Below are 15,620 nucleotides of genomic sequence, written 5' to 3'. Positions count from 1 at the left end.
TATATGCTTATAAAAATATTGTGACTATAAATTGTTGATATTTTTAATTGGGAAATGAACCACTTAATAGGAAACAATTTTTACCTATTTATAAATTTTTTACTGAGATTTATAAAAAAAAATAAAAATTTCAATTGTTTATAAATAGTTAATAAACAAAGTTTCTGTGATTATTCGTTAGGTATTGAATTTTAGCAAAATAAAGGAATCAATTTAGTCAAATGTTGGTTTAGCGTGAAAATTTCCGAATTTTTTTAATTTTTGATTGTTTTCCCCAATTATAAAAATAAATAAAGTGGGGTTTTTTATTTTGACCTCTTCAAAGTACTAAGTAGATCCAATTTTCAATCCAAAATCACATTTAAAAGTGAAAATAAAAACATTTTATCCGTAACTTATCGTGTACTTATACACAAAAAACACACACATATTATCAAAATCAGATAAATAGTACATAATTACCAATACCTTTGAAAAAATATAAATCTTTAAAATTTCGTAGGATTTAAATCAATAAGAGGGGATTGCAATTTAGATATTATTAATATAATACAGAAAGCAAAAAAGCGTATATCTACCTACATAGCTGGAAGTACAAAAAAAAAATTATTTTGCTTAATAAATATTCTTTTAATAAATTATTAACTATTTTACGTTCATAAACTTAAAATATGATTATTATCAAAATACAAATTCACAGTCGTAAAATATATGAAAAAATGGGTATTGCGTGTAAAAATATTTTAAAATTAAAAAAAAAGGTAAAAAATAGGTGATTCCTCTGTTATACATTAGCCAATAAGTATTGAGTGTACTTCGTCGTCATTGAATAATGCATTTTTAAATTTGAATTCAAATAATTTGATAATAAATCATTGCATTTGAAAAATAATTCTGAACGAAGATATTATATCAGCCTATATTATTAAGCATATATTTTTATTTAAGTAATAAATTTATGCTGCTATATTATACTATCTAATTTTACTACCTTTTATACGATCGGTAGAATTAACTTTACTGAATATATAGTATTATTTGTTGAATTACCGACAAAATATCGCTAGTAAAATATCGCAACTGAAATATCACGAAACCAATATATAGCATGGAATAAATATCGCCAGTATGAAATATAACAGTAATTTAGTTAGAAATAAACAATATTGATTAATGATTAAAATTTTATAATAGTTATAAATAATTTTATATAATTCAAATTTCAAAGCATAATATTGTTATATATACCTTGTTTATGAATCCATTGATTCAAATTAACTTTATCACTCTTAAATCAATTCGTTTTAAAGTATACATGCACGTCTAAAACCGTATTACTCGTAATAGTATAACACACTTCCACCAAACAAGTTTATGTTGCAACGTTTACATACACAGTTTAAACCGATTTACCTTAATTCGGATTAGTAATCTAATTTCTTTTTTCATCATAAAAAAAGAAAATATTAATTATTCCGTTGGCGGCTGCCCGATGGTAGATAATTATAATTTATGTAAATAATGCGATAATACTAAAAAATATGTGTAATAACATAAAATTATTTATTATAATAAAATAATGAACATTATAACTACTGTAAAAACTGATGGCGTCTAATAATATTATACCTTGTCATCTTGTCGCAATTACGTACCATATTCTATAGATGGATTATCATAATTTATTTATTATCTGCCGCAATCCTGATTCGGTTATAATGTACAAGTGTGATCCGTTTACATGTATTTTCTACATTCGTAGTTATTTCCAATGTGCATTTCAAATGTGAATTAACTAAATCGTTTTAGGTAAACCGAATTTATATTAAACCAATTGAACAGCTGTTTATATGCATTTAACTCCAAGAGTTAACTAATTAGAATTAAGTTAAATTAGTTTTAGCTGTGCATGTAAACGTAATATATTACAGTAGAATTGATAAAAATATGTATAATTTAATAAAATTGATATAAGTATTAAAAAAATAAAATTAAAAAATAAATAATAAAATATGTATATTAATTGATGGAAGTATATATTAAATGAAATACCTTGAAGATGATCTTCAAACTCTCGATTATAATAATCTACAGTACTCCCACGTTAACACGAACTCGACGGGACCACAAAATGACCGGTTAGTGTTAAAAAAATTTGTGTAAACCGATACGTTTAACACGAATTTGTTTGCGTTAAACGATTTATACTTACACGAACGAATGCGATTTATCAGAGTAGTTTAAATCAAATACGCCTATTAAAGTACAATAGTACTTATAAATTATAATGTACAATAATAATATAATAGTACAAATTATTACATTATTTTTCGTATGGTTTAATCCTACTACTTTCTTTACTCCTTCAGTCCAACTGACTGTCTTGTTCTTTTTAATTATTGGTGTATTTGAATTTAACAGATGCAATAATAATTTATGGTGATATTATTTATTTACAATAATATATTGGTTTCGTGATCTTTTTTCGGGGTACTGTATTTGTTATATTATAAATTATTTTAATAGTACAGAGTGGGACACTAAAACAGCTGATTTTAAAAATTGATTTTTCTTAGTTGTAAGAATTCTCACTAAATATTATTAGTTCAAAGACAACATGCCATTTACTATTTAGTAAACATGGAACAGTTAAATGATAAACAATGTACTTATGTGATAAAATCATTTTACAAAAATGACAGTTACGTAGCCACACAGCATTCATTTTTCGTCTTCATTTTAATCTTAAACGCCATGATTCGGTACTATCGACTAAGGCTATTAAAATATTTAAAAAGTAAAGTATATGCACAGAAACATTTGAATATTGTTAAAATAAAAAACAAAATTAAAGAAGAAATTTCCAGTACACTTTTGGAAGTGATACGATGTATAATGGAAAATATACGAATCAGGCTAGATGAGTGCTTAAGAAGAAATAGCTATCGTCTTGAGGACATTTTTATTTTTAAATAAATGGTAAGTTATGTTCTTTAATATAATAAATAATAATTTTTATTCGTTTTTCATTTTATAATTTGATTAGAAATCAGCCATTTTAGTACCCTACCTTGTATATTTATATACATATTTAAATTATTGTTGTTTTATTTTTTCGTAAATTTAAATGTAAAAGTTTCAAATCCTGATAAATAATATAATAAAATAACTAAAAAATAATTAAATTAATTCTTATTTTTTTTTGTTTATGCATATTATAATTTTGTTTTGAATAAATGTATAGTTGAAGAAGAAGTGATATTTGTGGACCTTTCTTTCTACCCCTATGGCTTTGACGATATCAATCGATTATAATTTTCTCTGTAGTTTTAAAAGTAGTATATACTTATGAATAATTCATAAGTACTTAATTAGATCATTATCAAACATAATATTGGGTTAATTTTGAACCTGTTATTACTCGATAACTAATTAAATAATGCGCCTATCTAAGTGGTATCTTTTGATTGATCTAAAATTATAATTTATTTTTTGAAATTTTCAAGCAAATCTAAAAATATTTATAATTAAGTATTAACATTTAGATAATTACCTATGTAATATCTACATACCAAATTGCAATTTTTTATGCAGTTACTTTTATTCAACTTTGAAAGTGTTGAGTTCATAATCAGGTTCATAGATTTGCTATAAGATTGGTAAGTATTAGGTAATTGATAATCATAAACCTACAAAATATTTTATAATATATTACATTATTTTATTATAAATTACAACAATAACTTATTGTTATGAAATATGAATAAATAATAGACTTGACCGACTGGATAGTAGTCAATACTCAGTAGTCACCGGTCACCGATTTGTATTTCGTACTTATGCACGGTTTCTTCCAATCTTTTATAGAATATTCCAATGACAGCCAACGGGCCGAAAATTGCAAAGACACTTCGAACTCGTCTGCGTTTCGCCACTAGCGCCATCTACAAGCTGCAAACCTGGCAGAGGAATGTTGAGCGCGCTTGTGTCTTACCGTGCGTCCGTGCAAACTGCAAACGGCAAGACGTCTGTGTGTGTGACGAGTGACAACGCTCGCTGTCGAGGCGCAAAAAATAAGTGAAAAAAAAAAGTCCCGATTTAACATTGATTGTTCCGTGATTGTAGCGACTAGTAGCCTGTCGACAGGTACGTTCGAAGATTGCGAAGCAGGCGCCGGCGCATGACGTATCGTCGACTTTTATTCTAATTTTTAAGACAGTGATCACCGGGTTTTATTGTTTGTTGATTCATTTTCGTGTATAGTGCTATTGCGTCCTTGTGTCTAACTCTTAGCGCCCCTTGCCCGAAAAGACAAATTAATTTTCTATTTTCCTCAATTTCCTAATTCTGAATTTTTAGATTATCGGTCTCCCGGAGCGATTAAGCTCGTTGTTTGTGTCTACAGTTTTAAGGTCAGTTTCGGGGTAATCGAGTGGAACTGGTGTGATATCACTCCACGCCTCCAAGATGATGGATTCACCGACTACACCACCGGGCTACATGTCCGAAGACGGCGATAATAACGAATCTCACAGTGAGTAGTTTAATAATAGTATTGATAGTAACAGCCTAGCTTCGGTGTATTTTGTTAATCATTGTTGCTTTACTCTGATGTATATATTATGAGTAGGTATGAGTCCTAATCCTACTGTGATGGGAGTACTGGACACCCAACCCGTCCTCTACTGCGAACCTGTATTTTGGTGCTCAATTAGCTATTACGAGCTCAATACCAGAGTTGGAGAAACGTTCCACGCTTCTCAACCTTCTATATCAGTTGATGGCTTCACAGGTAACAAAAGTCATTGTGTGCTTAGTATTATTTTTCAATATTTAAATGATTTCTTTAATCAATTTCAGATCCCAGTAATTCAGAACGATTTTGCTTGGGCCTATTGTCAAATGTCAATAGAACAAATGTAGTTGAACAAATTAGGCGACATATCGGAAAAGGTGTACGGCTCTACTACATTGGTGGTGAAGTATTTGCAGAATGCCTTAGTGATTCTAGTATTTTTGTACAGTCTCCTAATTGTAATCAGAGATATGGATGGCATCCAGCCACTGTTTGCAAAATACCTCCAGGTATGTTTGATTGTTTCTTTTATAGATTTATTTAATGTAATGGCATATTAAAAGTTGTCTAAATACAATAAAAGACATAAAGTATGTGGGTATGTACCTAATTATAAAAACCTTATCTATAAAAATTTCAATTCCATTTTTATGAGAAGTTATTTATTCAGGGTTATCATACATCATGGTTTGGAATATAGGGTTCATTTTCCCGATAACAAATTTACATTCATTATTTTACTATTTCTTACAAAATTTTTATTGTCACTTATTACTAATTGTTTTTTTTTTTTTTTTTGTTACTCATTCTGATTTGTAATATTGAGTTTGTTTTTACCTTATAAATATATTTGTAAAAATGTAGAATGCTGTTCATTAAGTGTGTTATTTCAATAATTAAAATAATAAGATGTTATAACTTCAAGCTGGTAGTTATTTCATTAAAATTATATAAAAATAATTGTTTCAATTTAAGTAAAATAAAGTATGGAATTCTTAATTTACTGCATGTTTGATTTAATTTCTTTATTTCAATACTATTATATATATCGCAGAACATTATTCAATTGTTTATTAAGCTAGTTCAAAAAGTTTTTCTTTAATATTATTGTTATTCTTGAAAATGAATTACATTAAACTTTTTTGTATAGACTTTTAAACAATACCCACTTAAACATGTATTTAAAAGTAACAATTATTATTATAAAAAACATAATATTATAATTTGTATTAGTATAAGATGTACCTATCACATATTTTAGTTTATCAATAATGATTATGAAAAGTGAAACTCAAACAATTCAGAATTCTCATCTTGTTAATTAATAACTATTATACCTATTTATTTTAATAAAAATTAAATTCTGATTGAGTATTTTTTCATTATTTTATTTGATACATCATATTTTATCGTATTGCTGTTAAATAAACTTTATTTGTCTTAAAATAAATATTACAAACTATTTTATTTACTTCTGTTTTTTAAAATAATTTGCTTTTTAAATATGGTTATAAACTATAAATACAATTCAAACTTTAGACATAATAAACAAACTAAGTGCAACAATGTATTATAAAAACAACCAAACCATGTAGAATCTATTTCTGACAACAGTAAGCTTTAGAGTATCAAAAAGACAGTAAAGAAATGGGCATATCCAAGTAACTTAACTAAGAGAAAACAACTAATTATAAATAGATCCAGAATAAGAATAGGGCACTTCTATCTTATAACCTAGGAACCCAAACCATCATACAACATGCAAAATTCTTCTTATGATTAAACACATAATCATTTGTATGCAACTTCATGTCATCCTCTTTTATATCAGAAAAATCCCTTAATTAACACAATCAATATCTTAAAATTTTCCAAACAAATAGACTTAGGTTTAAAATTATAAATAAATCTATAAAAAATATCCAGGCTAATAATATGCTTTGTTATTGTAAATAATTTAAGTCTTACATTTCTCTAATATTTACTAATCATTTATTTTCATTAATTTTACTAACTAATTTTTATCTTTTTAGTTATAAATATTTGATTAGTGAAAAATTATTTTTATGTTTTATTGTTAATTTAGGTTGTAACTTAAAAATCTTTAACAACCAAGAATTTGCATCTCTTCTATCTCAATCAGTAAGTCAAGGTTTTGAAGCAGTATACCAGTTAACTCGAATGTGTACGATACGTATGTCTTTTGTTAAAGGTTGGGGTGCTGAATATAGGTAAATTAAAATAGCTTTTTTTTTATTATTTTTAAAACTTTATATCTTTATAAAATTGTATTTAATCATATTTATAGGCGACAGACAGTTACATCTACCCCTTGTTGGATAGAACTACATCTAAATGGGCCATTACAGTGGCTGGACAGGGTTCTTACACAAATGGGTTCGCCTCGCTTGACATGTAGCTCTATGTCATAATTTAACTTTAAAATTTAAACCCACATTTATTATTACTATATTTTTTTTTTTAACTGTACATAACTCTTGGAATGGCTGTCTAGTTTAAGGTCGTGAATTGAATCTGTATTTAACCTAATCGACTAATTGGAACAGTGGTTTTGTGTTTTTATGTTTTTTTTATGTAACATGAAAAAACAACATTTACACCGAAATGTTAATAATAGATGTTTAGAATTATTATTGAGTAATAGAGTTAAGAATTTTTTTATTATTATTATTAATATTTTTTTTTATGTTAAAAATAAAAATTTTAAGTAACATGACTTTAATTATATATATATATATATTGTATGAATATATAATAGTGTTAAGTTTCAAGCTTTTATTTTATAAGTTTGTTCAGTTTGAATTCATTTGTTTAATGTTGTATTAATTTAATTTAATAACAAGTGAAGCCAATAAAACATGTAAAACCATAGGACTTCTAGCATTAAATGAGCATGTTTATCAAACTGCTTTTTGCATTAACCATGTGCAATATTTTTTCTAAATTACATTGATAAGTCGTGTTTTTGTAAGCGCCCAGATTGTAGACAGATAAAATATGTTAAATATATTTAATATTAAGCTATTTAAAATTTTGAATTCATTGTTTATAAGGTTTTTAAATACATCTCATTATTTTGTCAAATAACTAATACATTTTATGAAGATTAAAATATTTTGTATATAATTATAAAAAAGCATTTTTTTCATATGAGATTTTGAAATACATTAGCCTTTGTGATGTCAATAACATCTTTGGACTGTTATTAAAAACATTCTTTGACTTTTTTTATAATTTGTAATTTTTTAAACTTAGAAATAAAATCTTATTAAATATAAAGTAATGAATAAAAATATATATAGTTTTTCGGTACTTTTAGTACTCTAATTTTTACCAAATTAAAGATAAAATAGTTATACATAATAATATAGTTATTCTTTAAATACAATTTAAAATATCTAAAAATAATAAAAAATGTTAACAGTTAAATCTTATAAGTATCTTACCTAAATTGTGATTACTTTTGGTTTAATATTTCTAGAATGTAAGTGATTATAGATTCTATAATCAATGTTCGAATTATATTGATGTAAAATAAACTTTCAGCAAAGTATATTTATTAGTGAAAATAAATAGTATGTTTGCCATCAAAAAAATGAAATTGCAAATTATATTGTTAAAAGTCTTTAAAAAATAACAACATTCTGTTGGTTATTTGATTTTATATATTTATAACTCGATAAGTAATGAATATATTTTTTTAAATTTTAAATTTGTTGATTACCAATTACTCAATAATGCCTGTTGGATAGATTAAAAAATATTTATAAATATTTACTTTTTAGTGAAACAGTTATTTTTAATAGCTGTGTAAAATGCATTTAAAATGATATATATTTTGTGTAATACAATTTTGTTGTACAAAATATATTTCCAGTGATGATTTCCTTAGGATATTTATCATTTATTATATAGTTAGTATTTTAATATTACTGCATGTAATTAACTTATTGGTACTATACAGCGATATGAATAGATAATAGATTCATAGTATAAATAAATTACAATTGACCCAAGTATTTTTTAAATTATAGTATTGTGTATAGTATGATTATTTACTAGAAAAGTATATATAGTAAATAGCCGCAGTATATATATCATATATTATGTAGAATGAAAAATGTTAATCCCCTTTGAATAATATATTTTTGATTGTAACAGGTAACCTATAAAAATAACCATAGCATTAAATCTTTGTTATAATTTTGAATATCAAAAAAAGGTTTTAAGAGTTTCATTGAGGTCACAACGATTTTAAAAAAAAATCAGTTTTCTCAAATCTTTTTTTTTTTTTTGTCCATCTTTTATTATATAAATATTGATAATTTTTTTACACTTTTAGATAAAGCCCCTTAAAACACACAATTTTAAAAGATAAGAAATTTGAACATAGCTGCTAAACTGCATTTATAAATAAATAGTGTGTGTTTGAATTGATTAAGTGTAATGAATATTTAACTAATGACGTTATATAAAAAAGTAAATAGATGTGTGTGTTTACGTGTTGTCAATAAACATAAACAATAATGTGTTTTATCTAGATAAGTGAATAACTTTTTATGATTATTTTTATTCAAAAAATTAGAAAAGTACTTTAAAAATTAGTTTAATTTATTGATTATTGTGGTGCGCCCTAGGTAGATATTATTTGTTCTTATATTTATAATATCTCCATAATTTTCACCTTTAGTTGCCTATTTACAACGCCGTGGTATCATAGTTTTTATAATTATTGATTACATTGAAAAAAAATTAATTTCATATATATATATATTAGCATAAAATATGATATTCTGCAGATTCATTAAGAAATTATAAGTCTTACGTTAAGCAAGCATTTATTTATTCTATTATTCTATGATCTAATAAATGGTTAATTTTTGATATTTATAAAACATGGTTTGCGCCATTTGTATATGTAGCACTGACTTATCATTCTTATTATCATTGAATAGTTCTTTGTTATCAGTCGGTGCAACCATGTGGCCATGTGGGATTCCGGATTTGATACTTTTCTAATTTCTTGTCTAACCATAGTGTAAAGTGTTAAGTATAAAGTTGATTAATACTGTTAAAACTTATAAGTATTAACATTATAAACGTAGATTATTAGACGTAGGTCACTGAGTATTTTGAAAACATTTTCCAATTAATCACAAATCACAATAATTATATAAAAATGAATTTGCAAATTACATCGTTAAAGGTCTTAAAAATTAACACTAATGGTTGTTTGGTTGTACATTATAATTAGTATTTTGTAATTATAGGCGGATGAAGCTGTTAACTGGTTTCAGAAACGTTTAAAAAATGCTGTTAATTATGGACTTACTTCTGAAGAATGCAAAATGTTTGGTAAAAATTCAAAATTTAATACTAATAATTTACCAGTCAAATACATATCTAGTTGTATAGTTAACAATTTTTCAAACTAATAAATGTTGGTGCCTTAAATATTATAACACTCAGTTTTTGTTTCATTATACAATAATAGTCTAGTCTAAAAGATTATTATTGCATAATCTAATTAGATTCAGTTATAATTTTTATGTAATGTTAATTAAAATTAAATGCATTTTTTCAGAAATTTTCATTACATCAACTTTGGCTGATGTGGACATAAAAAAGCAGATAATTAATACAGTCCTTCCAACGTTTTTTGAAAACTTGATATCAAGGAAAGTCAATAAATCAGTAAGAATTATAAATTAAATATGTTCTTATAATTACTAGCATTAACATATAAAAAATTATTTAATTATATAAATTAATGTGTTTAATTCCTATAGTATATTTTGAATAGTTTTGTTTTTAATGTATTGTAATTTTTAATTATATAATTAATTATTTCAATGTTAATACTTTACTTTATTTCTTTATTTGTTTAGACTATAGATGCACAAGCATCTATTATAAGATTGTTTATGAAATACTATGGAGGAACATGCAATCAATTCAAGGTATAATTTTATTTATCAATTTGTTTTTAATAACTTAATTATTTTACTTGATGTATTTGTACAAATATAATATTGTTATAGAACATATTAGATAAATTTACATCTAAAACATTAAGCGAGTGTTTTAACGAAGAAAATATTGTTTTTAAAGTGACAAAATATCTTGCTTTATCTCCTCAATATGGTGGTCGCGGCCAACAAGGTATTAATCATGCTGAAGCTTGGACTAATCAATTTAATGATTATCTATACTCTGCCAATTATTTTTTGAACCAACTTTATACTAATGTTAATGTAAGAAACATTTAGTTAATTAAATTTTAAAAGTTATTATATGTATCATCTTGTATTTTTCTTTTTGGTAATTAGTTTTTCTTTGGATTGGATGTGACAGATCAATATGAAGGAAAATTTGATATATCAATTTTTAAGTTATCTGAAATTGCACAAATGACTCCTAAAGAACGTTATGAAAAGTTGACATCATTATTTATATTTTTCAATACAGCAATTCAATCGATGTTATTGTAAGAATATTTCAGTATAAACATATTTATTTATATAATTATAATTTAAAATAAAATATACTAACATTTATAGGTCAATGTTCTCTACTGTCAAACATCTTGATCCCAATAAAGTTATTCAATTTGCTCTTAGTACTTTGTCTGTTACTTCAGAAAAACTTAATGCTACAATGATGACTGAAGATGTTATTGCATTAGATTCTGTTTTATGGAAATTACATTCTTCTGCCATCAAAACAATTTCAGCCCTTATTAAGTGGTATGTATTACCTATTTTGGATCTAAAAGTATCGATATTTTTTTCTTATAGATTCATTATTTTTATAAATTTTAATTACATTGACTTTAGAATATTGAAAAACAATAAACTATGTTTTATTAATTTTATAGTTGTGGGAGAATATTAATACCTCAAGGAACATTAATTTGTCGTATTTTATTACAATCTTTAAATATGACACATTTTAATTCAACAAATTCGCAGTATGGTACAACAAGATCTAAATTGTAAGTTTTTTAATTTTTATATCTTATTAGAATTAATTCTTTAAATACTAACAGTGTTGTACTTCATTTGTAATAAGGCAACAGCGTGTGTTAACATATCAAGTTTTATGCTCTTGGCAATCTGTTGCTGGGTCACAGAGTTCACTTGAATTGTTTAGTGAAAGTCTTACTTCTGGGATTTTATTTGATATAAAATTTGATAAACCATCTCTAAATTTAGTTGTAAGTTTGTGAAAGATTATTTAATATTTATTAATACTATTAAAATAATTTACTTGATATTACATTTTTCATTAAAGGTTGATAAACAAACGGGTAACAAAAAAAGAAAAAGTGGTGCTCTGAATCAAAAAATTATGAATCAACGAGATACTATTGTTATGCATGATTATCATGCAAATAAAACTGTGTGTAATGAAGCTCATAAAACTCTTCAGTTGTTTTTAAACACTTTATCATCAAATTTGAAAGTTTTACAGTTTAAGGTATGTTGAACATTTGTTATTAAACAGTTATTTAAAAAATATTTTAACTTATGTTTTTTTTAGATTTTTCAAAGTACAATCATGGGTTTGCTATTAGAAATTATTAAATGCCAACGACCAAATGATTATCCACTACCATACTATGATGATTTGTGTCGTCTTAACTTATACAAGTCATTGTTAGCTATGATTATTTCACCACATCCACAATGCATTACACATACATCTGTAGCATTGCGTGTTTTTACTTTTGGTACAACTGATCGTAATGAAAAAGTAAGTTACCATTAGGCAATTTTAAATTTTATATTAGTAGATATAGCTGATTTTTATAGCATAACTAAACATTATTTCATTGTTATGCAGATAAAAGAAGTTTGTAGATCATCATTAAGTGAGCTTGAACATATTATCCGTCCACGTAATGATACATTATTTTTCCCTCTTGAAAATGAAATAGAAATTCCACCATGTGCTCAAAATACTATACCAGAAAACAAAACTCATTTTTTAAATGAAACAATTGAAGATTTGACTATACCTATTCAAATAAATGAATTTAAAAATGTTAATACTGAAAATGTTCAGCCAAATGAAATCCTACAACCCACTCAAAATATTGTATCAGAAAACAAAATTCATGTTCTAAATGAAATTGTTAAAGATTCCACTACACCCATTAAAGCTAAAGAATCAAAAATTATTAATAATGAAAATGTTCAACCAAATACAATTTCACAATTAGCTCAGAATACTATCCCAGAAAACAAAACTATTTGTTCAAATAAAATAGTTGAAGACTCAACTTTATCTGTTGATACAAAAGAATTAAACAACTTAAATACTAAACATAATATTCAATCAAATACAGTAATAGAATCTATGGATGCTGATAACAGTATGGATTCAAGCACAAGTAATGAATCACCAATAAAAAATGTTCCGGAGGAGGAAAATTATACAGATATGTTGAATGATTTTATAGACAGTGATTAAAAATGTAAACATAACTTTTATGGGACTCAAATAAATTTAAAATATCTAATATAATATTTTATACTTCGTATTTGACTAAAATTTAAATAAATATAATTTATAAATAATCATTTACATTTTTTAATTAAACGATTAATGTAGTTTTGGTGATTTGGAACCTTCTATAACTCAATTTATTTTCCAATTTTATTATTAGAATTTAAATTTTCAACAAAAATTATAAATTTATTCGAGGTATATTTATATCTATCAATATAAATTCAATAATTTTATGATAATCACTAAAATCTTATAACTTGTCCATTCAGTTTATGTTCAGATTGTGTTTTCTAAAAATATTTAGTTTGATGTACTCTTGTATTTTATATTTTTACAATTTGAATTTTGGCATTTTCAATTTTGTATTTGAAATAATTTAATTTCAATGTTTTATTACATAATCAAACAGTGCATGGTCTTGTGTGTTATTTATGACACAATGTACGTAATAATTAAAAGTGGTACCCACAATGTTTTGTTCATAAATTATAGATCTTAACTTATAGATACCTCGTGGTTTTTTAATAACGTGATTTTCTATAATTATTAAGTAAATAGGTACTGACAATACTAAACTATAAGAAAATAATTTATAAATATTTACTTTTTAATAAAAATTTAAAATACTTGTTGATTTTTTTATTGAACAACGCTCATTATTTAAATATTTATTTACTTTCTTTTGCATAATTTTTGGTTGAAATAAAAAAACATGTTTTTAAAATATATTTACTCTTAAAGATTTTAATATTATTTTGATTATACCTTGAAAGAGGTTTACATTTTTGAATGTTATTAAATTTTTTTTTTTTACTTATCTTTTTTTTAATAAAACATACACTGTTTGATTTCATATTCTGTAAGTTTATAACTTAGTGGAGTAATAAATTATTTTTTGCATATCCCAATGGGCTCGATGTCGTTCAACTCTACTAATATTGGTAAACCTTTAATGGGTACTTTTAAAATTAAAACTAAATAACTTTATTGACTACAAATTTGAAGTTCAGTTTGTGTAAATATAAGTAGACAGGTTCGTACACATTTTTTTTCTGGAGTGGGGTTAAGTTTGTTCATTTTCATACTTATATATAGTTAGAAATGTTGATAGTTGTAATTAATTATACTATTAAAATATAATTCCTAGGAAATTATTATAGCAATATCATCTAAGTAGTTGTGATATGTAAAGTATGATAAATTATTTTCCTAACCTCAAGTTAAAATCCTTGTTATTATATAAATTATGTAGCTATGAGTATACGACATACGTATAGCTTATATAGTTATAATAGTTATATTATACCTTTTATGTTTTATCATTTACTTCGTCTATGAATTTTAAAAATTACGTTTAGTGGTTATCTAGTATAGATTAGTAGTTAAACGTGCTACATCCCACTACCGACACAACCTCTATTACTTATACTGATTTTAACGAAATACTGTGAAATAAATTTTAAATACAAAATAGCCAATAGGTATTAGGTACCTACTTACTTTAATTTTGTTATTAATATCATTGATGATTGGTTATAAATACTACAGTATTTATTATCAATGGTTATATTTATCTTTAAATATATATTTCACTTTTACAGTTTGTAAAACATATATGATTAGCTTAAAATTTTAATAGTTTATCTACTTATTTATAAATTATTAACTGTGCTACAACAAATGCCATATTAACGAACAATTCAATAATTAAAAATATTTGCTTAAATATACTTTTAGTACAAAAAAAAGAGAGAAAATAACTGGTAACTGCTTTGTCGTTAAGTAGGTATATACCTATATAGATGTCAAGCACTAAACTGTACTTTTTCGTTGAGTAAGTTACTTTAATGTAAGTGTTGAATTTGAATGCGATTAAAAATCATTTCGTCAAAAAAACGATTTTGAGCAAAGACAATTTACTCAGTTTATATTAATATATTAATTATATATTTGATATATTTAGATTGCCATTAAAGTAATTTATTTTACTATAGAAGGTTGAATAAATTGTTAGCAAAAATATTACATTTGAAAATGGTAATTTTTTATTTTTCACTTCCCGAAATCACGACTTGATCCAACTTCCTAGCAGAAACCACCTCTACAATTTAAAATCAAAACATTTTTACTATTGTAAAAAGTGTCAAGGCACAAAAAAAAACACATTGTATAATCAATATAATATATTCATTGCTCCAATCAGAATCCAATAATATTTACCTTTACCTACTTGGCTATTTACTTACATCAATAGACAATAATAGTTCGACTTTATAATGAGTTTAGAAATTAAGTAAAATAATATATATTTTTTAGGTTTTGTGAAATTATAAAATATATTTGTTTTTATAGTAATTACTCAAACAATTAATCTATATTATAATATATACCTACGGGCTACGATAACCTATAGAGCTGTAAACTAACTATAGTAAACTTTCTAATACGTTATACGTTTAATATATATATAAGTATAAATAAGGAATTAAATATATTTTCAATTTAAAAA

General features: G+C 24.5%; 2 protein-coding genes across 4 annotated transcripts; both read left to right on the top strand.

Moving 5' to 3' along the window:
* Nucleotides 1-3,981: 3,981 nt before the first annotated feature.
* LOC112598112 (mothers against decapentaplegic homolog 3-like) lies at nt 3,982-7,223 on the top strand. Of its 2 annotated transcripts, XM_025344466.1 has the most exons (6): nt 3,982-4,146; nt 4,360-4,534; nt 4,631-4,792; nt 4,861-5,085; nt 6,663-6,807; nt 6,885-7,008. In XM_025344466.1, the coding sequence occupies exons 2-6, from the start codon at nt 4,468-4,470 to the stop codon at nt 7,006-7,008; spliced, it is 723 nt and encodes a 240-aa protein (XP_025200251.1). In that variant the 5' UTR covers nt 3,982-4,146; nt 4,360-4,467. The 2 variants fall into 2 exon arrangements, with proteins under 2 accessions (XP_025200251.1, XP_025200252.1); XM_025344467.1 differs by having other exon boundaries at nt 3,982-4,534; nt 6,885-7,223.
* Nucleotides 7,224-9,575: 2,352 nt separating this feature from the next.
* Nucleotides 9,576-13,156, top strand: LOC112598123 (proline-, glutamic acid- and leucine-rich protein 1-like). 2 transcript variants are annotated; one of them, XM_025344479.1, is made up of 12 exons: nt 9,576-9,803; nt 9,868-9,952; nt 10,182-10,291; nt 10,486-10,557; nt 10,639-10,851; nt 10,927-11,084; nt 11,158-11,343; nt 11,475-11,591; nt 11,669-11,813; nt 11,891-12,076; nt 12,140-12,352; nt 12,443-13,156. In XM_025344479.1, exons 1-12 carry the CDS (start codon nt 9,777-9,779, stop codon nt 13,070-13,072), a joined length of 2,142 nt encoding a protein of 713 aa, XP_025200264.1. In that variant the 5' UTR covers nt 9,576-9,776; the 3' UTR covers nt 13,073-13,156. The 2 variants fall into 2 exon arrangements, with proteins under 2 accessions (XP_025200264.1, XP_025200265.1); XM_025344480.1 differs by lacking the exons at nt 9,576-9,803; nt 9,868-9,952 and having other exon boundaries at nt 10,199-10,291; nt 10,709-10,851; nt 12,443-13,155.
* The last annotated feature ends 2,464 nt before the right edge of the window (nt 13,157-15,620 follow it).

Source organism: Melanaphis sacchari, unplaced genomic scaffold (assembly GCF_002803265.2).
Source record: "Melanaphis sacchari strain LSU unplaced genomic scaffold, SCAv2.0 Contig45_pilon_pilon, whole genome shotgun sequence".
NCBI classification, from domain to species: domain Eukaryota; kingdom Metazoa; phylum Arthropoda; class Insecta; order Hemiptera; family Aphididae; genus Melanaphis; species Melanaphis sacchari.
Note: the sequence above shows the minus strand (reverse complement) of the source record. Positions and strands in the feature narration are given on the sequence as shown.